General features: G+C 36.8%; 2 protein-coding genes across 5 annotated transcripts; both read left to right on the forward strand.

Annotated features, from left to right (window-relative positions):
• The first annotated feature begins 393 nt into the window (after positions 1-393).
• LOC109041130 (tumor protein D53 homolog) lies at positions 394-13,077 on the forward strand. 4 transcript variants are annotated; one of them, XM_072299066.1, is made up of 6 exons: positions 394-920; positions 6,162-6,424; positions 8,393-8,541; positions 9,104-9,163; positions 10,535-10,709; positions 11,940-13,077. In XM_072299066.1, the coding sequence occupies exons 1-6, from the start codon at positions 536-538 to the stop codon at positions 12,063-12,065; spliced, it is 1,158 nt and encodes a 385-aa protein (XP_072155167.1). In that variant the 5' UTR covers positions 394-535; the 3' UTR covers positions 12,066-13,077. The 4 variants fall into 4 exon arrangements, with proteins under 4 accessions (XP_072155167.1, XP_018912875.1, XP_018912874.1 ...); XM_019057330.2 differs by having other exon boundaries at positions 6,162-6,280; XM_019057329.2 differs by lacking the exon at positions 9,104-9,163.
• A 1,771-nt stretch (positions 13,078-14,848) lies between these two features.
• On the forward strand, positions 14,849-21,397 carry LOC109041319 (uncharacterized). The gene is made up of 3 exons (XM_019057636.2): positions 14,849-15,064; positions 15,197-15,339; positions 17,027-21,397. Exon 3 carries the CDS (start codon positions 17,061-17,063, stop codon positions 20,046-20,048), a length of 2,988 nt encoding a protein of 995 aa, XP_018913181.2. The 5' UTR covers positions 14,849-15,064; positions 15,197-15,339; positions 17,027-17,060; the 3' UTR covers positions 20,049-21,397.
• Positions 21,398-23,098: the final 1,701 nt, after the last annotated feature.

The raw sequence follows: 23,098 nt of genomic DNA on the forward strand, positions 1-23,098 counted from the left end.
ATAGCTGAAATATATCAAGTTGTGATAAAAATGCGATTGAAAGTTACTAATGTGTTTTTTCTCCAATTTTAATGCTCAAGAAAAGGAGGATCAAGAGGTTCCCTCTCTCCTCGAGTACCCGAACCGCAGGGGCCTTTCCCTTCAAATTGTTAGAAAGTGTTGTGTACCGTAAACTTAGCAATCGTGGACACTCTCATGAACATCAAGTTCAGTGCAGTAGACAGTTTCTGTTTTCAGTTTTCGTCGTACTCTCATGAACGTGTTTTTCTTTTTTTATCCTGGGAGAGATTTATTTATTGATACGCATTCAATTTTGTTTTAAAGTCGTCTGCGTGTGATAGAGACAGACCTGATCACGTGTTCTCGATGCGGTGGAGCCGCGGGTGAAGGTATCAGATTATTTGCTCAGCTTTGAGGTTATGTCAAGTCGCTCGGCTCGTTGGTGGGGTCGGCCGACGATCGGAGTGTGATTCCAGTGTCTCGCGGGTCGGGATGAGCCGGATGATGGTGCGGCGGACTCGGTTGTGCGCGGGTCATGGCTTCGAATCCCGCGGTTGAGTCCGGCGAGGAGGGCGCGGGTGGCTCCTCGTCCTCGGACTACGAGGAGGACTGCTACTTCGCCTTCGTCGAGAAATCCGAGACCCCGAGCTTCGACATCGACGACCCGGAGTGGGTGGACGACGACGACGGCGACGCCTTCGAGATCGTCGACGGGGACGTGACGTGCGTCGGTGACGTCATCGACCCGCAGCTCGGGGAGACGTGCCTCGTCGAGGCGGAGTTCTACAACCAGAAGCCTGGTCGCGGGAAACGGAAACCCGTCAAAGGCGTCAGGGTCAAGTTTCAGGATCTCTCCAAGCCCTACGTCGCCCGCGTCACCAACCAAACCAACTACCACCGCTTCCTCCAGCTAGTCAAAGGTATCCAACTTTCGAGCCCCCCGCCACAGGTGCAGAAAATGCTCCGAGAAAATGTCTTACCTGTTTTTTTTTCCGAAATTGAGAGAAGAGATAGCGGGCCGATTTGAAATTATGACCTGTGTCACACTATCAAAATACTCCGTCAAAATGTCAAGGTCAAGTGGTATGATTCAGGGTGTGTACAAGTCCGGAATTTCTGGAAAGTCCGGCAATAGTAGGTACTGATTGTTTAAGGGCGGTTCGGAAGGACTGAAAAAGTGCGGAAATTCCGCGAAAAGGTCCGAAATTGTTTTCATTTTTGTCGCAATTTGAGCTAGAAATTGAAATTTTTCGAATTTCGTCAATTGGAGGTACCGCAAAAGAACTGAAATTTTCTGTAAGGAGGTACTGAATTTCTTGGGAATGGACTGAAAAAGTGCTGAAGAAGTACTGATTTCTGGTTAGTCTGTTTTCGTAGACACCTTGTATGATAGGTCCAAGTCATCGAATCAGCCAATCACAACACCTGAACTTTATAATTTGATGGCTAGCTTTGTTAGTGTGACACAGGCTAATGTCGGCACGACAAGAATAGACATAGCCGTATCTTAACCACGCAATGTGTCGCATTTCCATGCCTAATCGGGCCTGCTTTGAACTTTCAATAATCGGCCCTCTTATTCTTTAAACTTTATTGGCTCCAGATGTACTTATGGCATTTTTGCGGAGTGTGAAAATCTTTAGCCTTGGAGTGCGCCCAAAGTTTTCTCCGCAATGAAGTTTTCTACACCTCTGCTGCCCCAAGTCGTCGGCGAACCTAGACCATTTTTCTGCCCTCCCCCCTCCTAAACAGCAATTGGATTACGTTTTCCCAAAAAGAGCCATTTGTTTTGGCTCATTTCAGAAAAAAATGTGTGCGCCATTAGTTTCCCTTTACAGATATATGATTTTATGAATGAGCCAGGAACAGCAATTCCCCATCCCAAAATGAAATGAAATGGAACCGCCGCGCCGCACGGTGTGGCGAAAGGCCGGTTTGCCCGGACATGCGCTCGACAACTTGCGTTTTGTTGTCAACTGTGGCCCTAAAACGCATCATTTTTAAGTAAGGAGGACATTTCCAGGGCAATTTTTGTCGTAGATTTCAAATCTGCCCTTATTTTTACCATTAGAGTGATGAAAATCCGAGAAAAATTGCTATTTACATAAGTTGTTCCTGAAAAATACTGAAACATTGATTTCCACCTGGAAACTGCGGTTTTAAAACGCATCATTTTTAAGTAAGGAGGACACTCCTGCAGCAATTTTTGTCGTAGATTTCAAATCTGCCTTTACTTTTACCATTTGAGTAATGAAAATCCGAGAAAAATTGCTATTTACACAAGTTATTTCTGAAGAAGACTAAAAACATTGATTTCCTGAACCACCTCGAAACTGTGGCTTTAAAACGCATCATTTTGAATCAAGGAGCGTGATCATAGGGTAATTTTTGTTGTAAATTTCAAATCTGCCTTTACTTTTACCATTTGAGTGATAAAAATCCGAGAAAAATTGCTATTTACATAAGTTATTTCTAAAGAAGACTAAAAACATTGATTTCCATCTCGCAAATGAATGCATTTCTATAATTTAAACGTTCGACACTTCTTAAAATATTTGCAGCCATCCTTTTCTCTTTCCACCTGGCTTTATGAGCAGCATTGTACGTATTCATAATTGTATATCTTAATACTGCTGTTAATATAGGAACAAAAAAAATTGAATAAAATAGAAGAAACGAGATTTTAAACAACATATCTATTTGCCCTTCATGACCAAACGAAACGTTAACTCTCGACTACTTCATCCACTACCATATGTAGCTAATTAGCTACATCCAGCTTAATTTATCAATATGAATATTGTTTTTTAATTTTTGGTAAAATTAGTCAGACTAAAATGTGTAATAAGTATATATTTACAATATTAGTCCTATTAATAATGACTTTCTACAGGTGAAATTTAATGATATTCTACATGATATTCGAAATTTCTATAATTGCCGTGTTTATAATTATTATAACATGAGGATACCAACCAGTGTGAGTAGTAGTCACATTATTTAAACTTATAATAACAGTTCTAACCTCTTGACCATTCATTATTAGTATGATAAATAACAGAAACAATTTAAATTTCTGAAATGTCCTATACATAGAAGTAAATAAATTACACTACTACTGCTGCATCCAGTAACTTCTTTTACACGTACTTAGCCTATTTTAACCTTTGACCACTTACCTGCGTGATGGATCTTAGAGAAATATCAACAATTGGTTGCGCGGAGTGATAAAAACCGATTTCGCGCAACCGACTTCATATCAGATAATATCATGCTGCCGTCGGAGTAGCAGATATTAGCAGCTAAAAATTGTTTAGGAGGCTTCTCAGGGGTCCTGTGGGTCTGCCCCAACAAGTCCCAGCGTGGCACTCCTTGGCACTTGGAACGAAAGTTAATATAAAGTTTTATTTTCAGCATTTTCGGCGCGAGGACTTTCAGACGGCATAAATCGTATTCAAACCTATTTACGGCTACATTTTAGTAGTGAAAAATGATCAGCAGCTTGCATAGAGTAAGATTACGTCATTGGAAAAGGTCTCATGAAATGTTAAAATAGACTAAAGAATGTACAAACATTGGTGCGTTTTTAGAGGAAATTTTAGATTGCCGACTTAGCGGACTTTAGAGGCCTGTACCATCAATATGGGGGATGAAAATTTAAAAACTATCATCAAATCCATATAATATAATACTCGTAGAACACATTTCCGGTCCTAAACATTCACAATCCCGGAATCGCCCATGTCCGACCTTTTACCCGTATCGCCACACCGTGCGCCGTTCGGCTGCCCCCGCCCCCCCCCCCCCCCCCGGGGATAGGACTTTTTGCACTCCTGCCACAACGTGTAGCGGCGAAGCTTAAGTTCTATTGATACAGATACGCTAATGGAAAGCGCCGAGCAGAATAATGATATCTTACGTGAGGAATCTCCAGCTCTTTTCACTAATGAGGCCCGCTCACTCTCCGGACGCCGGGAAAGATATCCCGAATTTCCCGAAAAATGGAAAGGACCGAATGGGGAGGGAGGTGATGATCGATAAAAGGTGATCGATAAAATATGGCACCTGATCATTGCAATATTGTGTCCTCGTATCTGCAAGCTGCATTTGGCGTCTATTTGGTAGACGATACTCAGACTTTGAGCCTGGGCCTTTGATTAGGTAAAATAATAATTCGGGTCTCCGATAACGATAACTGAAAAAAGCAGTGCGGCGCTTCTCGAATGTAGAAGACGACCAGATTTTTTTTCTTCTCTATATGTTGTTTTCTGTCAGCCGACTGTATTTTAGTGAGTTAGCAAAATGTTATATGTGGAAGAAGTAAATTCAGCGTTCGTAGCTTACCTTGTTTGCAATACCATATCACTGAGTGAGTTTTATTTTTCTCTTGATCGCAAATCGAATCGTGTACCGGATGTGTCGCGAGACTAGGCCCGGCTCTCTCGCCTTTGGTTAAATCATCTCTTGTCGAAGCAAAACTTGTATCGCTATTTTTGGGAGTTTAGGGCTTCCATGATACATTTTATGGAATTTTCGGTTCTGATCGGAAACATTGAAAAGAGTCTTAACCTCTGGCTAAAATTTAACTCTCTGAGTGCCCGACAAATCGTAACAAGAAAATAAATCCGTAACAATTAAGAGGTGATAGAATCTGGCGTAATGGAACCATTCCCACCTCGCTTGATGATTTGTTTTAAAACGGGTCTTTACATCACAGAATGTGGTTTAAAATCCTTTTTACCCTCCTGAATCGATGTATCTCCGTCGATATGTGGGGCCAAAATGTTCTACTCTCAAAGCAATCTCAAAGCTAACATGTAAAATTATCACTTCTTCAATATTTCCTGCCCCAAGTAGTATTTTGCTGCCGGTGGACAAAAATTGAAAATACGCGAAAATCGGGTCCGCGAAATATCGTCTGTAAAGAAAAATGCCGACCGACATCTACCTCGTTGCCATTTTCGACTTGTGTTCTATGATGGACGTACGTGGTCTGTGTGGTTGCAGTAGAGGGTTTTGAAGGCGTTTTGCGTGAATTACCTCCGATTAAACTTGGCGGGTAAATCTGTCAATCTCGGTGATACGATTAAAATGTGTTGCGCAGTTTCCTCGTTTTAAGTATATCTTACGATGTGAGAGCTTACCAAACTCTCTCAACGTTAGATTACGAAAGTCACGACTGTAATTCAGTGTGAGAAGCTTCGAAAATCGCGCCTTTTCATGCGATAAAACAGTTCTGTCTCGTTGATCATTAAACTGTCGGGGTCATACACCTTTTTTCATCGGAAACATTAAAAATAATTACACATCCGTATGTTGGAAAAGGAAATTCCTAAATGATGAATTATTAATTTCTACATGCACTGGATTACTCCTTTTAAATTCATCTTGTATTTACATAACTGTGTCGCAGCTTTTTAGAAGAAAAATTTGGTAATTTTTTGATTTCAAGTGAAGCTTGCCGTTGACTCTCAGGGCATACTTTGAGGAAAAATTGGTCTCTGCAGCTCATTATTTCTGTCTCGAAATTCGAATTTAAAGTCAAGATATGTGACGTTAGCTATTTGCTAACGTCAATTAGTTAGCTCATTTGATTAGCTACAATTATAGGTCTCTCAAAATCTTAAAAATGTCACCCAATTACTTCATCTGTGATACCCTTTATTCCATGACAGTCCTATTTCTGATGAGCACGTATGTAATTTTTGTAATTTATCGCAAATTGATACAATTTTTGTGAATCATTGTTCTATTCTATTCATAAACTCCAGAGTCAGAATAAGTGCTGCGTGGTGTCATCATATTCAATATCAACAATATCACAATCTACAATGACCCAAAGTTCGCCTTGTGATATCATCACATGAAACGGCAATGCATACGCAACTTCTCTCGATTTCTTCTCTGTAATGTCAATAAGTATTGCTGCTTGTGTGTTTCTCTACCAGCAGTCGACGACTACTTTTTATTGACCAATAGATAGATAGATGATAAACTTCCAACTTTTTTTCCCCTTCCTATTTTTTATGTACCTTTGTAATCATCTGTTTAAATAATACAAGTTAGACCAAAGCGTTTGAAGTGTTGTATCTGTCGGAAGTGTTTATTGTACATTAGCTGTAGAATGTCAGATTTGATAGATGGTGTGTTTCTGTTATCAGGTGAAGAACCACCCACAGACATGCCCAACAACACAGAGCAGATCCCAGAAGAGTTGAAAGGGCTGAATCCTGAAGAACAAGAAAAACAAAAGGAAATTTGGGCTAAAGAACTTGCCACAGTAAGTGTCCTTTATTATCTCATTCCCTCTGTTGTTGCTAAACTTAAAGCTCTAGGTGGATACGGGCCGCCTCCAGAATTTGAGGGACTGAGCAAGGAAGAGCAAGAAGCACTGCAAGAAGAATGGTCAAAAGAGCTTATGACAGTAAGTCTCATTTAATTATTGTAATGATCTGTTGTCATGAGTGATTTTACCCCCCATACCTAGACTCAATGTCGAGCTAAAATGATCTAAGAAACCATCCAAATGAAGTAGGTAATCATTCAACCTATACCAATCTTAGTCAGTTCCTTTATAAATTTCATTTATCTAAAAGTTACACAAAAACCAAAACATAGATCAAAGTTTCAAATGTTATTGTACTTATTATTTTGATATAATCAAACTCTAGTCTCAAAGCTAGTGAGTTTAGAAAAAAAAATGAATTTAAAATTTAACGAGCTCTGTATCTTGTGATGAGATTTTTTATTTGCTAGATATGTCTCAAGGTCCTTGCAACCCCTTTCCCAGTAGGTTACTGATTTCCTATTTGTCATCCTTTGTTGCTTCTTGAGTCTCCATCTGGCTGTTCTGTCTAATGTTGCCCAGTGGGTACTTACCGTAAAAATGTCAACTGCTTTAATCACGTAAGATATTCCTCCCAGTCCTTTGAGATCTTCCTTCAGCAGGCTTTAACCAAAAACAAATAAATCGAGACAGATTCAAAAGGCAACAACAAAAAATACAAAGAAAATTCGTGCACTACCGAGAAAGAGGTAGGGAGGACTCTACAACGTATCTAGTAATGAAGATTTGTTTTTACTGGTTACAGAGTTCATTGTTTTTAAATTTTAATTTTATATTCGTTCTGTGAATTTCTTATGTTCATGTTTTCATGTAATGTTGTTAATGTTGTTTGAGTTTTAAAAACTGAAAACTTGATGGTTAATCTGTTACCTAACAGTCTCTTTAATAACGGACATCTTCGCAAAAATGTCCGTGTTTCATCATAAAAATTATCACAACACAAAGTTTTAATAGACTCCAAAAACTAGCAATCACACAATCAAGGTATGCCTCACGTAGGTCTGTTAAATGTATGGAATGAAGGGATATTTGATGAATTTTAACACCATCCGACATACATTACTGTTGTTCGAAGTTTTCCAATTTTCAAGTCAAACATTAAGGTGATTCGATGGACGCCATATTTCGTGTCAGAACGGCATGCGATATATCGCATCAATTGGTTCCATTTTTTCAGCTACTCGTCATATTTCTCCAATTTTGAGATCGCAATTCTGTTGTCAGGAGACTAAAGCACTCCTTTACCAATTTTAACAAAGAAATTCAACGTAATAAAGGCGTAGTTTTTTCAGAGAGAAAATATCGCATTCGAGTGCAGTTTCGATATCAGTATCGAATGCGATGTTTTCTCTCTAAAAAAACGACGCCTTTATTACGTTGAATTTCTTTGTTGAAATTGGTAAGTGAGTGCTTTAGTCTCCTGACAACAGAATTGCGATCTCAAAATTGAAGAAAAATGACGAGTAGCTGAAAAGATGGAACCAATTGATGCGATACTTGCATGCCGTTCTGACACAAAACATGGCGTCCATCAAATCACCTTAAGTTCAATCTTCTAGTTAGTTCTTCTCGACTCATTTGCTATTATTTCAAGTTTTGAGCTAAATATTCAATACAGCTTAAGAGGGTTCTTCAACATTTTGAAAATGCCCCTTTGATGATCATTTGTAGGGTAGGGTCTATTGTCATCACGCTGCATATCCTTAAGTGTTGACGCAACAGTTCAGTACTTGACTCCATATTGAAAGGTGTGCGGGTTAAATCCTCAGGCCACTTCTTTTAGGAAAAAATCCTAATTAGTTTCCCCGAAATAAACCTTCTCCGGAGATTTTTGAACGTTGCAATTGAATTGCGCATTCTTCATATTTATCCATTAATTTGAACTTATTTGTATAAATTTCTGCTTTTCAATGAATATCATTATGAACTACCCTGACCAATGAATTTTCAAATAAAATAACCTACTTTTTTACTCTGACCCTTTCTTTAGCAATACTGGATTTAATTCAACTATCGTTTTACATACATGTTCTTGTTTGATTTTAGCTTGAAGAAGAAGTACAGACCTTACAAGATGTTTGGGCCTCGAAAACAGAGAGAATTCGGGAATTGAAGGCAAAATTAGGTTACAGCGTGTGGAGTGACTTGACAAGTCAGATGAACAAAGGCATCTCGAATGTTAAAGAGTCTCATGTGTAAGTACAACAAAGTTTAATGTTTTCCTCTTCTTTTCATTAGAATATTTATCAATTTTATTTTTAATTTTTGATGTTTTTGCACCAGAAGCCTGATGAGAACTGAATTATTTTGCTTACTGCAGTGATTTATGCCAATTTTCTTGATAATTCCGAAAGTGTGAAAAATTTTTTTACTCTCCTCTCATCAAGACTATATTGCCTAAATTAAAGGAAAAGTAACTACTTATAAACCTCCCTCCCACATAGCTGCAGCAGCAGGGTACTGAAGGAGCTGTGTGATGGCCAAAAATATGGACTACGATGATAGTTCTTTGGAATAACTTGCGAATATTACTTGAAGCCGCATTAGGGTTTTTCTTTTTCTCCTGAGTTTAAAGTAATGTTTAATTCTTGAAGAGGCTTGATACATAGTAAACGCTTTTAATTTCCATGGCGCCTTATGTTTTTGCTTATTTTATTTTCGTTTTTATTTGCACTGTAGTATTTGCGATTTTCTTTTTTCATTTTTCTCCCATACTTATAATTTATTTTGTATTATATTTTTATTTATTTTTATTAGTTATCAAAATGTCGAGGAAAAAGTAACCCAGATCAGCAAAGCTGTAACAGAAGCACCTATGTAAGTTAATTATGATTTGTTTCCTTATAATTTGTACCCATGTTTTGTTTTCTCTTCTTCTCCTACTCTGTCCTTATTCTGCATTCTATTTTTACACTCAATGAACCCAAACTATCATCAAAATAAGCAGTCTCTCATTGTTTGCTGTTAAAGTTCAATTAGCTTGAAAAGAAAACCACATTTTTTAGTAAAATCCGGGAATTTCCATAACTTAGTAATCATATTTATTTAAGTAGAAGTACTATAATAACAATTTCATACAGTTGAGATGAAAGTTCTGAGAAAGGTAGTGGGTTTTACACTTTGGGATTGGCAGATCAGCGAGTCCATCAGGGATGCCTGTGGCATGCAAGATGTAGCCGAGTGGACTGGTTGGAGGAAAAAGATGTGATCAGAGCATGTTGATCAAATAGATGAAGAGAAACTAGCGAAAATTTGTATGGCCGGACAACCCTTAGAAAAGAAAAAGATTACCCTCTCTGGAAAAGAGTACCTGGAAGACTGCCTAAAAGATGAGCCTACAGCTGGCTCTCTTCTCCTGAGAATAATTGAATACTTAATTCTGTTTTTTATTGATTTACAGAACTCTCTATTTTCAATGATTTTTGGATTTTTTAATATTTATTACATGTTTTAATGTGTTCGATACCAAATGGCCTGACAAACAGGGCTGTGCCCTAGTTGTTCGTAGAAGAAAAAGAAACTGTCACTTATGTTACTTTAAGTCATTTTATTGTACATGACTGAAATTTGGTCAGTCCTGGTAGTAGTTGGATGAAGTTAGTTTTAAGGAAAGATCCAACTCATGCTCGATTTATTAAAGAAAAAAAAATCATGGTTCAAATGCTCTACCAGACTCAATTCAAGATTTAGTCTCTAGTTCAATGTCATGGAGCTAATCTTAAACGCTTAAGTCAAAAGCCAAGTTTTCATTTGCCATCTCTTGATGAGGGAAAGTGTTTTATGCAACTCGACCTCCAACTTAATGCTTTTGAGGAAGTGAGGTGAGCCACACTCAGGATGACAAGCTCTTGAAAAATCAAGACAGTGCGAAAGAGTTAGTAAAATTTACTCAAACATGGAAAACCAGCAAAGTAGTCAGGAAATTTTGGCATTCAACCTTGAAAGTCCTAACTTCCTCAAAACTTGGAGTTGCTCTGATTGTATTCAAACAGGGAAACAATATGAAGTCTTTCTGCTAGCTTTAGGATAAAATTGGTGTGAAACATGAGATTCTGTGTGAGAAGGTAATTCACGCCTGTGGATTCTTCTCATTTTGCAACCCTTAGGTCGAATGTCTGAAGCAGATCTGAAGTACCTATGTATGTTTGAAATATTGTAATATTTCAGTAATTTTTCTTTGTGTTGCAGTTATCAGAAGACAGAATCTGTCATCAAGTCAACGGCTGAAAAAACTACCTCACTTTTGGGTGGATTCGGATCTGGCTTCACCTCTGGTATTTCATCTAAACTGGGCGCGATAAAAAATTCTGAATCCTTCCGCTCGTTTGAAGAAAAAGTTGGTGGCGTCTACGAAAATGTGAAGGTATATAAATCCTGTCAAATCTTCTTCTTCCTACATCGTTGGATAGAAATTGAATATAGAGGTTTGGGTAAGCCCTGCTCTGAGTAGGAAGCTGTATCAAAAAATATTGTGAACTGAATTTTGAGTTGAGAAATGAGTGTCTTTTTTGCGCATTGAAAATCCTTTTTTTTTTGTTGTTGTCTCAAGAAAACGAGCCAGAACCTTGTCCTGAAATTTTCTGTGAATATACTTTGACCAGTCAAAAATTCTTACCGAAAATTTTGCAGATACATACGATAGTTACCTAGTAGATGCGATATTTCTCTTTGAAGAATGTAAAATTTAATGGAAGATTATTTATTGTTGCAATAGAGATACCCTTCATTATTTTTAGTCATCAGAGTCGAAAACAGCAAAATTAAGTACAGTAAAATCCAGTCCAGTCAATTTATAACAATCAGAGTTGTAATTAATGATGCAAAAACTTCTCAACCATGCTATTGGGTGGGTCGTAATGGGTAATTGATGATCTTTATGTTAATATGTTATAAATTCATCAAAATGAAATGAGAGCCATTGATTCCTTATTCGCAATTTTCCTCCAGTAAAGTAATAGCCTTGAAAAAAAATTTCCCTGAAAATTGCTGATCCTAAGTAATAGACGTAAAAGTCTTAGTCTAAGAGGAGTCAGGAAGTCAGATTGATCCCTTTCGAGCAAATCTTCAACCTCCTGCACAATTCAACAAAACAATTTTACAAGGTTTATGAATAATGTTATAAAATTATTTGAACAGCTTTAAAATGTTCAATGATTGTCTGCCCTCGTATCTGAGAATAAATATACTAAGTTGGATTTCTCACAGTTCTAAATTACTTTGCGTCTTTTATTTAGAAATAATTTATCTAATGAGAGTTGCCCACTTTGCTTGCGAACCAAATCGACAGTGAAACTGCAGAAATGCGTATCTTGGTTGCGGTGTTTCGAAATCCCCGCTCCTATTTACTTTTCTAAACAGGAGACCGAACCAATATCTTTGTGTGAGGTTTTTACAGAATATTCTTTAGAAAGAGCAGAAAAATCACTGAAGGTTTTAAAAAATGATGCTCTTTAATCTTCCATGTTGAAAATAAAGTATGTCAGGAAGTCTGCAACACCACAAACCAAGATTTGCATTCCTGCAGTTTCACCATAGAAATGTAATAGTTGTTCATAGAATAGATATTAATGTAACATTCTAATTTTGTTTCCAGACTAAAGTATCAACCTCCAGGTCAAGTTCAATGCAAAGCTTTGATGATGCCCTTCGTGAAGCGGAAGCAGCTATCAAAAAAGGTGGCTCCGGAGCAACAACCCCGATTCCTGAAGAACGGCCATAATGTGATGATATTTGATGAAAAGGATTTCCAAGTGTTACTTACCATACTGTCAGTCTGTTAAAATTGTCTAATCTGAACTTTCCCGTCTATCCTTTCTTCACTTCTGATTCTTTGTGATAGTTATTGTTAAAATATCCTTTCTGTGTCGCTATACAATATCCATGAGACTTATTTATTCCTATTCTCTTCTAATCTACAAATCATTGAATTTTTAATCACCGTGTAGCCTTCAAATGAGCATTTCGATTCCTTCACTATTTTCAAAATCGTAAAAAAGGGTATTTTCTTTTGTATTACGGTATGAGTCATTGTTAAATTTGCAAGCCAATAATTAATATTGACGTTGATGGTGAAAATGTCCTTCTTTGATTATTTTCTTTTGTGTACACTTCACTGAGCTTTTTTATTACTTTTGGCATTGCTTTTAAAGTAAAATAAAAAGAAGAAGAAAAAGAAATTGAAGGCAGAGATGATAACAATGTGGGTTTCAAATCAATTTTAATTAGAACACAATTAAGATGTAACTCCGTTTTTTTCTCACAGTATTTTGCAGGAACATTCCAGCTCTTAGAGTTTTGATGTCCAAATCAAAAGATCTTAATTTGATAAAACTTTTTTCTTTTCTTTCATCCATGCTCATGCCTAAGTTCAATTACAAGTATGAATAATTATTGGTGTTTAAGGATTTTTAACTATTATTTTTTGTACAAAATTAATTTTTTTTTTTGTTATGTTAATTGGCCAAACCAAATGTTATTTATTTGTGAAAAAAAGAAATCTACGAATATTCACACTAAGTTTTTGTCACGATCATACTTCACAAGTGCAATGAATATGAAAAAAAATTAGAAGAAAAACCTGCAAAGACAAGCTGAACAGCATTTGTCATGGTTCTGTATTGATATTTTATTGAGCTGTACTTGTGTAAAATGTACTGTTGTATAAATTAAATTTACTGCTACATATTTAATTTTATGAAGGTTTCAATAAATTACTTTCAATAAAATAAGCATGAACTGATTTTTTTTTTTTTCTTTCAAATCTGTACCCGCCTTAGCTCCATCCTAAAGGAAAACTCAGCCTCCCAAGTTTCAAATCAGCAAGATATTTTTAATAAGTTTTTGAAAGGAAGGATGTACATTCCAGTTGTTTCATGATGCATTTGCAACTGCCCAATTAAAGTAAAGTGCAAAAGAGAGCAAAATATATTCATAACCAGTAGTGTTCTTTCGCAGTTTTCATTGAATTCTTGTAAAATTGTAATTAAAATGTAAGTTTTTTCTCTTTTTCACCTGAAGAGAAAAGAGATAAATAAAAGTATTTTGTCAGGCTTTGGGGGATTTTTCCATTTGTCTATGTGTTTGTGTGGATATTTTTGAATTAAGTGTTAAAACATTCCAAATCCTTATTGAACATAACTTGAACAGACAGTTTTGCAGACCTTATTCAGTGTTTTTTCGTTAAATAATTACTGAAAAATATCAACTGCTGCAGATCCTCCATCAGGTCCCCCTACAGTTTTAGGGTATTCTCCCAACCTCCTCCTCCCAGAGGGTGCTAATATCAATCTTGAAACAGGTAAAAAAATGAAAAAATCCGGGGAATTCAAGGATTCAAGGAAATTTCAAAATATCATGGAATAATGAAACTGAGCAACTGAAGCATGAACTACCTCAAAAATTACAATACGGGCTTGCAGGGCATAAGGCTTTTTCCAGAGATTGCGCTGCATAATTACAAGTATAAGTATGACTCCATAACTTAAGTGCCATTTTAGCCAGTGAACAGTCATTCACAAGATGCTTGGATTCAAAGTTTTTTTGCCGCAAAGGATGAGAAAAGGGGTTGGGGTAGATCATCCCCTGAACTAATTTGAAATTATACGCAACCACTGAAACACCATTTGAAAAAATTTGTCTGGCACACATCAAGAAGAGTACTGAACAGTGTGAGCCCAGCACTATTTTACCACCTTGTCCTAAGTAAGTTTACGCACTTTTGGACTGCAGTAGAAGATGGTCTAACATCAGTCTGGAGTAAATGCAAGAATCAAGATGCCGAATCTTCTGTCACAGTACATAAAAAGTTTGGTGTGGACTTAATGAGGGGGTAAAAGTGAAGGTGGGGGAATCCAGGTTGCAAAATGCACCATTGTGAACTTTTTTTCCCATAAAATAACAATCCTGTCTTATCTTCAGAAATTATCTAAGAAAATAAGTTTCCTGCTTCAGTTCACTGGTGGGTAGGTACCATATATGTTGGCTGAAGATTTTCAAAAAAATTCTAAATAACACCGAAATGAAAAAAAAAAAAATAATAAAATAGAAAAAGGTTGGTGATGCTAACGACTTCAGGAACGCACTCACGCAAGTTCAAAGCCGTATGGCTTTGCTGAGTCATGAGCAATAAGAAGGCAAGTAGGTGGGTAATTTTACCGCTTAGTAACACCTAAAATCCTATTCGAAACGACGCTTTGAAGAGGTAAAGATTGTTTGGTTCCATTTCGTAAAAAAAAACTGAATGTGTAACGTTGTCTAATGGGGAGGGGGGGTCGGAGGATATGGACCGAATTTTCGTTGTAGGGTTTTAAATACCCAGGAATCGTGAGCCTCCTCGTAAACTTTATCAGCCATTAGTAAGGAAGTTTTGATAGTAGTGAAAGGTTGGGAAAAAATGAAGGAATACGGAGACAGTCGCAGATGGACAACAAAATTCAGAATGTCTCTTATAATAAGCGAAGCTCCCTCAGCTTGGCAACGCTGCATTGTTGTCATCTAAGTTTTTAGGTTAGATTAGAGGTAAACAACTAAACAAACGTTTACACTGAGAACTCCAATCTTGAAGTTTTAATCTTGTTTCCGTCTCAAACTAATACAATGTTTACTTATCTTGCTTGAACTTGCCCGTGTTCTTTTAGGTTTGAACGGCTGAGTTGAATTAATTGAAAACAGCGGTTGTTTAAACTTGTAATACACCGTATTCATTACTTACTCACTATCGTAAGTACCAGCACCAACTACTTAGACGTTCTATAGGTTCACTATCCTTACATCTTTTTTTACCTGTAAGAAAAGGATCTTGAAGTTTTTTTCTAAAGTTTTACTCATGAGGCGTTGTGACTGATTTAACAGGTTAGCGTCATGATCACCCCGTAGCCAACGTTTTGATTACAACGAAAAACATGATTTCCGAGACGGGCAATTCTAGAGGAGTCATCCTGACATCTGCTCTTGTTGTTCCAGCGCTTTCAAATCATTTGAGGCTGGTGCCTTAGGTAAGAACTATGCACATTTTAGAATAGTAAATTATTATGACTTTTTTAATAAGTATATTAATTCATTGCACAATGAAATTCTCACATTGAGTACATAGTCTTAATGTAAATAGGAGAGCTGCTGCCACTTTTAAGCATTTCCAGGTCCTGAATTCCGAGCCTCCTGTCGACACCGGGTCACTCTTTCGATACATGATTGATTTTTTTTTATACAAGGGTACCCAGCCATCCGTCGTAAACAAAGAAGATAAAAATTACCACGTATTCCACACCGCCATTTTGGATTGAAAAAGTGACTGGAGCTCGGTGCACACCGGGCTCGGAACTCGTCGAGCAGAACATGGCGCCAGCAGATTTACTAATCAGTCCACTGTGCATGATGGTCAAAAATAGACAATTGCCATCTTATCTGATTCAAGATCAATTTAGTACGAAAATTTGTGGTTGAGGAAATTTCAGTTATTTTAAAAATTAATTGGAATACTAAATTAACTTTCTGTGGACTATATGTATCGTCTGATAACTAGAGCGGTACATTTATGGGTAAGATCAATTAAGTTTTCACGTGACCATGTGTACAAACTAATATCTTAATCTGAAATCTGTGTATCTTTTCCCGTCAATAGCAATTATATTAGACAGAGTTAAAAAAAAAAAAAAATTTTCAAGCGGCCAAAGAATTGCAACTTCTGATCACGGTGAGGAGCCACTGTCCCCATGCTGGAGTAATTGCAGTACTGTTCTCATAGTATCTACCACAGGCCATTGACCACCTGACCCCACCTTGCAGGAGTTCCTTGTCAACGTAGCCTCTAGTCTAATGGTAGCGAAAAATTTGCAGACCATTTTTTAGCATGTTTAAATCCCTTGTTTCAATGGGTTTAGATTCAGCTTACAATCCTGATGAAAAATACATTTAATGATTACATTGGCAAGTAATTGTACCCTTAAATTCGGAATTTTTTAAAATGTAATGAAGAAATTCATGAGATATGGGGTAAAATTATTCACCAATAGGTGCACTTATATATATTTTTCATCAGGAATGTAAGCTGAATCCAAATCCGTTGAATCAAGGGAAAAATTTACAGCGATGTCAAAATATTTGGTCTGCAAATTTTTGGCTACCAGTAGACAAAGGCCACATTCACAAGGAGCAGCCTGTTGGAAAAACCTGGCATGGGTACAACGGGTAAACACCTGAGGCAAGCACAGAGCTAGCGGCTGCTTGCTAGGAGACTGTCCTCAAGAAGATAGCCTTCTTTTTACTTTGTCCAATTTTATTTCCTAGACTATAGTATCTGTAATACTAATTCATGATATTGGTCCGTTGAAAAGTACTTAATTGAATATTTTTGCTTCACCCTGATAGACTATGGTAAGGGTATGTCCTGTGTTACAGATTTTTACAGTAACCACTTCAAAGATGTCAAAACTGTGAATGAAAGTCTTACTTTTCAACAAACCAATATCAGAATACTTGAATGCTGTAGCCAAACCTGATGAGATTGAACAGTCTAAAACAGAATGTGCCGTTCAAAGCTTCTTTTGTCAGGACCATTAACTTTAATAAAAGCCCAGTAATTATCATTGCAGCAATTCTGAATTGCTGCTTCAAGCTTCATCAATCCCTGTAAGCATGACGTACGGAAAAATTCTGGAATCTAATAATTTGAAATTTTTGCAGGCCTTGAAGCAAACTATCAGGATATTGCTACCCCATGACAAAGGCAATCGGCAGTATGACCCCATTACCGGACATTGAAAGACTGTGCACAAAAGAAGAGGGGTCATCCACTTCCCCTAAACCTGTTATTAATTATGAGCCTGGAGTAAGTAATGATGTTGAGGTTCTCAATGTCAGGGATAGTGTCTACATGCAGAACACTGTTTTGTCAAATGAGCAGGAATTAGTAGGTAATGAGATTGATGTTAAAAGTGCAGAGACTTCTCGAAACACTTGTTATGAATGTGCCAGTTGTCGAACCAAAGTTCAGAGCAAAAGTAAGCTGATCTGTCATTTCAAAGAAAAGCATAATTTTCTTGAAGACTGTGGAAGTAACATAAGAGCTGAAATACATAAGTGCGATGTTTGCAATAAAATTTATACCCATAAAAGTAGTTTAATGAAGCACAATAAGTTAAAGCATAATCTAAGTGTAGAAAAGACGTTTAAATGTGCTGAGTGTCCATCTATGTTTAATTGTGTCTACAACTTGAATGCTCACAGAAAAAAGAAACATCCAAAAGAGGAGTCAAATTCTGAAGAAGAAATTGTGTATGAAACTCTCTCAGGTGACAAAGTTGTAGTAAAAAAGAATAAAAAAAAGTCGTTCCTCTGTAAAATGTGTGGCAAGAAGTTTAGTCATTTGAGTGGGCTGAGCTACCACAAAAAGAAAAAGCATGGTTCTGTTGTTGATAGACCTTATGAGTGTTCACAATGTGATGCCAAATACGCCATGAAACGTTCACTCCACCAACATCTTCGAAAAATGCATGGCTTAGGTCCCTCGAGGCAATCAAAATTTTCTAAACCTTCCATAAAGTGTGTTTTATGTTCAACAACTTTTGTGACGAGCTCCCTCCTGTGCCAACACTATACCCATTCGCATCAAGTCAACATTGAGTCAGAAAATTTAGAATTTTCATCCTACAGTCTCTTCCAAAATTGGAAACACAATTTTGAAAGAGAAACAAATGAAAAATTTATCCTTGAAAGAGGCTGTCAAATCTCTAAAGCCAAAACAAAGAAATTTCGATTCTTGTGCCATCGCTCCGGACACTTTGTAAGGAAGGGCAGCATCAGAAAATTAAAAAATCAAGGAAGTAAGAAAATGAATGCTCACTGCCCTGCAATGATGACGGTTTCCGAATTTGCAAGTGGCATTTGTAAAGTCTATTTGTTAAAAACTCATGTCGGTCACACTGCTGATCTATGTCACATTTTTTTGACTCCCTCAGATCGCAGAAAAATAGCTGATCAAATCGCATCTAAAGTATCTTTTGATGAAATATTGGATAATATAAGGCAATCTGTCGATGGCATGCCATCAGAAAGGCTTCACCTTTTGAAGAGAAAAGACCTTCACAATATCGAGAAAGAGTTCAGTTTAGCAGGAGAGACTGAAAAGCTTCAAAATGATGCTGTCAGTATTCATTCTTGGGTAAACAGTGTTTCCAATCAGGCTGATCCCTGTGTCCTATTTTACAAACCACTGGGTCAGACATTAGATATTCCTAATACCACTCTGAAAGATGACGATTTTATCCTTATTTTAATGAATTCCTCCCAGAGCCAACTGTTACTGAAATATGGTAAAGATAAAATTGTCTTAGATGGAACTTACACCTCGGATAGTGATTTCCAGCTGATCACCATACTTGTAATTGATGATGTAGGTCATAGCTTTCCTGCGGCTTTTCTAGTGTCCAATAGAATTAATGTAGACATTCTCTTATTCTTATTTCATCAAATAAAATCCAAAGTAGGAACATTAGTGCCAAATATTCTAATGTATGATATTGATGAGCAATATTATTTTGCTTGGGCTGAAGTCATGGGACAACCTTCCTCCAGATTTTGGAGCCCCTGGCAAGTTGATGCCTCATGGCGTAAAAATATTAAACGCAAAATAAGCTCCAATAATAAACGAGCGGAAGTTTACAAAACACTGAGGGTTTTGTATCAAGAGGCTACCACGGATTCATTCTCAAAAACTTTAAACAAATTTGTTGAAAATCTTTCACTAGATCTTTCCCTTGAAGAGTTTAGATCTTATTTCTCCCAATTTGTAAATAATGTTGAACAATGGGCCTCATGCTTCCGAGTAAAGTATGGCATCATTATTGACACTCACATGGAACGTATGCATCGCACATTACGACATATATTTGTCAAGGGTAGAAGACTAAAAGAGCTTGATAAAGTAATAATAGCGCTAATTAAATTAGTGCATGACAAACTCTACCACGGAGATCTCATTTTGCAGAAAGGAAATGTAAATGCTAAAATAAGTATAATCAAAAATAGGCATCGTAAATCATTGTCACTCCTCGCCAATACTGTCATAGAATCTCCCAAAGGATGGCAAGTTCCATCCTCTGTTGATGATTATTCAGAGCTTTGTTTTGTTTCTAGAAACCCCAAAAAGCAGGTATGTGCTTGCAAGTTGGTCTGCGATGATTGTCAGGCGTGCATTCATATTTATCATTGTGAGTGCATAGACTCTTCAATTTTAGGTAATATGTGTGAACACATACACCTTGTGTGTAGATATTTACAACATTCCGAGCCGGCTCAACCAGCTCAGACGCTTAACACTGTTGAAAGACTAAACCCCATTGATCAGTTATCGACTGTCGTTGAAATGCCCCCTGTTGCGCAGTTAAATGAAGTTGAACCAATGATACCAGTCGACCAAATAACGTCGGTTGAGTCGCATATTAATTCTCATACCATCTCCACTCTACAAAGTGTAGATACTGTACCAAATTTGATGGCAGTTGATTCTTATGAGATTTACGTCTTGCCAGAGTTATCATCTGAACTTCCAAGTCTGATGCAGAGGAAAGAAAATGTTATAACTTTGTTTTTGGAGGCAGTCAACTCAGTCTCCAGCTATGAAGATATGGATTTAATTGAGAGGGCCACCTCTGATTTGGTCAGTTCATTGGCAACTGTTAATTCTTATTCTGCTCAAATTAATTAGTGAACACTCACCATCAATTGGTTCATCTGTTTGTGATAATGTGGCTAATCAGTGATAGGTACTTAGTTATTTTCAAAGAAGAGCAAGTTTTGATTATTGTCAGTAGGTAACTTTCAAGTAATTCTGAAAAAATTCTATTCATACTACCTCTGGTGTTTTTAAATCTCTATGTTTGTTCGGTCAACTTGTGAAGGTCAGTTTTGAAAGTAAAATTTGAATTTTGTTGGCATCAATAGTTTTTAACAAGAATGAAAAGTGCTCTTACTTGAGAAATAGCCTTATTAAATACTTTACCATTTTAATCATTTTACTTGTACTTATCAATATAAGATGTAAATTATAATATTCTGAAGCTGTGAATGTTTCAGTATATGAATGTACAGCACATTTATTTTTTTTTAAAAATTACATTGGTAAGTTGTGATTTCTTGGTGCTAGTTATGTATTTTTATAGTGTACTGTGGAGTGTGGACAGCTCCCACTTTCTTCCCATTAAATTAATGTTTCAGACTATGTTGCAACTACTATATCAAATATTGAAGTTCAAAAACGAGCTATTTTGCAGATGGCGACAAAAAAGTTCATACTCACTATTTGCCCTTCGTTTATATTCCTTCATTTAAAAGATAATGGTCTCTTATTATCGCCTGAAACTTTGTATCCTTGTTGTAAAGTAATCCTCCTGGACAAGTACTCGTTAGTTTCCAATGGAAAGAGCAGAATACTCTGACAGGCTAAATTTTTTGTAAGGTCATAATTGTGAAGACTAGAGAGCCTCTCAGAACGAAAGCCTCTCCACCTCATTCTTAGGAGGACTAGGCAGTAAATTTAAATTGTTCGCTAGAAGTTTTTATTTCCAGCTTTTTGACACTGGAGTGAATCTTTTTCTCTTATCTCTATTTATAACTAAAACAGATCTCTCAGTAATCGTCTTTTCCAGATTTTAAAAAATCTCTGGGCCAGTCCAGCCTTCCTCCCCTCCCTGCCCCCAGTGGCGATTTTTCCAGAAAAACCCTGCATTTTTCCAGCCCTGACTCAGGTTGACAGATGGTGACAAGACTAATCACAATGAACATAATGACTTTCTCTCACTGCATCTATCACTGTGTGTCAGTTGTGTAAATAACTGATGTGCTGATATGTAGCCATGGCAAATCCTATTCTCAAAGAGGGAGGACTGGGACCGAAAAAGTTAGCAAGAATACCGCCCCATTGGTGTTTTCTATTTGACCGTAAAGAGACAAACTGGTCTAAAATCACTTTAAATATCGACCGTTCCCGCCGTCCTGTCTAACCTAGTTTGCTCTCGAAGCATAGCACTACATGGAAGTGCAGTCGTTTTATTTCAATGGAGAATATCTTGAAATTACATAGTCTTTAAAACTTTATCACATCACAATTTTGTACATTTGCCACGTGTTTTCATTTTGTAATTATAGATAAGACTTGTTACATTCTTCTGTAGTCTAACAGAAAAATTCAACCACACTTATGTGACATCTATAATTATTTATTAATTTTTCTACCTATGATTGTGGTGTGATGATCAACAACTCGCAGTGTGTTGAGTATAACTTGGTATTGTACCTGCCTATTATGCTTGCATTGAAATAAAATGTTGAATAGTATACCAACCATCCATGTGAAGTTTTTCATTCAAGTCCTGTAGCTTCTTACATTTTATCTAATTTATGGCAGTATGTGAATGATAGATACCCTCACGAACCCTCTCAGCTCTTACGAAAAGAGACCCTACTGCACCTTAGCAATTAGCATTTTCATTGAACTCATCAATTAAAGTCAGAAGCCCTTAAACTTATTTTTTAATTTATTTTTCGTTGTTGAAATCAAATAGAATGCATGTGGAAGGGTTGGCGATTTTGAACCGATTTTTTGGTGCTAATAATTGAGAAATTATATTGAATTTTTGTTGCAAATAATTAAGAAAATTGTTTTGATTTTTTTGGATGCTTTGAAACCGGAATTGATGTTTAGTACAGGCAAAAGACTAGAATGAGACAATTTTTGTCAAATTTTGAAGGCGTTAACAGCAATGATATAATGTTGATTATTCTTTAACCTAGATAGATCCACAAAATCATTAAAGTAATTAATCTGAGGAAAATCAATTTTTTTACCATGGACTTCTAAAGTTGAGGTCATGAATAAACCAAGGTATTTGATGAGTATCTTAACCATAACTAGTCGGCCTCCCATAGTGTACTGGTTTTAGCGCTAGCTCTATGATCGGGAGGTCCCGGGTTCGATTCCCGGCCAGGCGACCCGAGTTTGATGGTCTCAAACAATGATTGCCTGGGACTGGTTGTTAGGGACGGGACTGAAACGCAGGATTAGCCCTTATGGGCTACTTGAAGTAGTAAAAAAAAAAAAAAAAAAATTTAAGGCGCACGCCATCATCAGAGAAAAATTTTCAAATTTACAAATTCACATGTCAAATTGACATTATGATCATATGTAAATTTGACACTTGATAATTTCGCTGTTGATGGCGTAAGCTGGAAAGCTTCAGTAAAGATACTCATGTATTACCTTGGTTTATTCATTACTTGCCATCACAATGGTGTTGTTCAACTTAAAATTTTATGAAGTCTTACTTAGTCATAGCGATTTTTTGGTAAGAATCAAATTGATTCACTGAAATCGATATTTCCTCTAAGATCGCCATTCCTACTACATATAATGAAAATAAAGAGGCCATCATTTCTTCAAGTCACAAAATTGACCATGTTAAATAGTGAAAGAATGTAAGATCGACCGAAACAATCCAAATCCATAATTCAAGTAATTACTCGCGGCTTCAAGCACCATTCCTCTAACTATTAATAACTTCAGGACATTGACAGCACAGCTGTTATCACTGACCTATGAATGAGTGTCTAAATAAGGAAATGTAATAATCATGATAAAAGAATTTTGATCAATTTACCACTTATAGGTGTACATGAACTTACAATATGTTTGATTTGGTAATTTTAACCATCAATGCCATTGAGTACAATTGAGTCGCAATGTACTGAAGCGCCTATAGA

This window comes from Bemisia tabaci, chromosome 1, assembly GCF_918797505.1.
Source record: "Bemisia tabaci chromosome 1, PGI_BMITA_v3".
Classification (NCBI taxonomy): domain Eukaryota; kingdom Metazoa; phylum Arthropoda; class Insecta; order Hemiptera; family Aleyrodidae; genus Bemisia; species Bemisia tabaci.

Excerpts from the sequence above, each read along its gene's own strand:
- LOC109041130 (XM_072299066.1), top strand. The coding sequence starts at position 536 with ATGGCTTCGAATCCCGCGGTTGAGTCCGGCGAGGAGGGCGCGGGTGGC. Across the intron at positions 8,542-9,103 it reads AATGTTAAAGAGTCTCATGT|TTATCAAAATGTCGAGGAAA; the intron begins GTAAGTACAACA and ends TATTTTTATTAG. Across the intron at positions 9,164-10,534 it reads GCTGTAACAGAAGCACCTAT|TTATCAGAAGACAGAATCTG; the intron begins GTAAGTTAATTA and ends TTTGTGTTGCAG.
- LOC109041319 (XM_019057636.2), top strand. The coding sequence starts at position 17,061 with ATGACAAAGGCAATCGGCAGTATGACCCCATTACCGGACATTGAAAGA.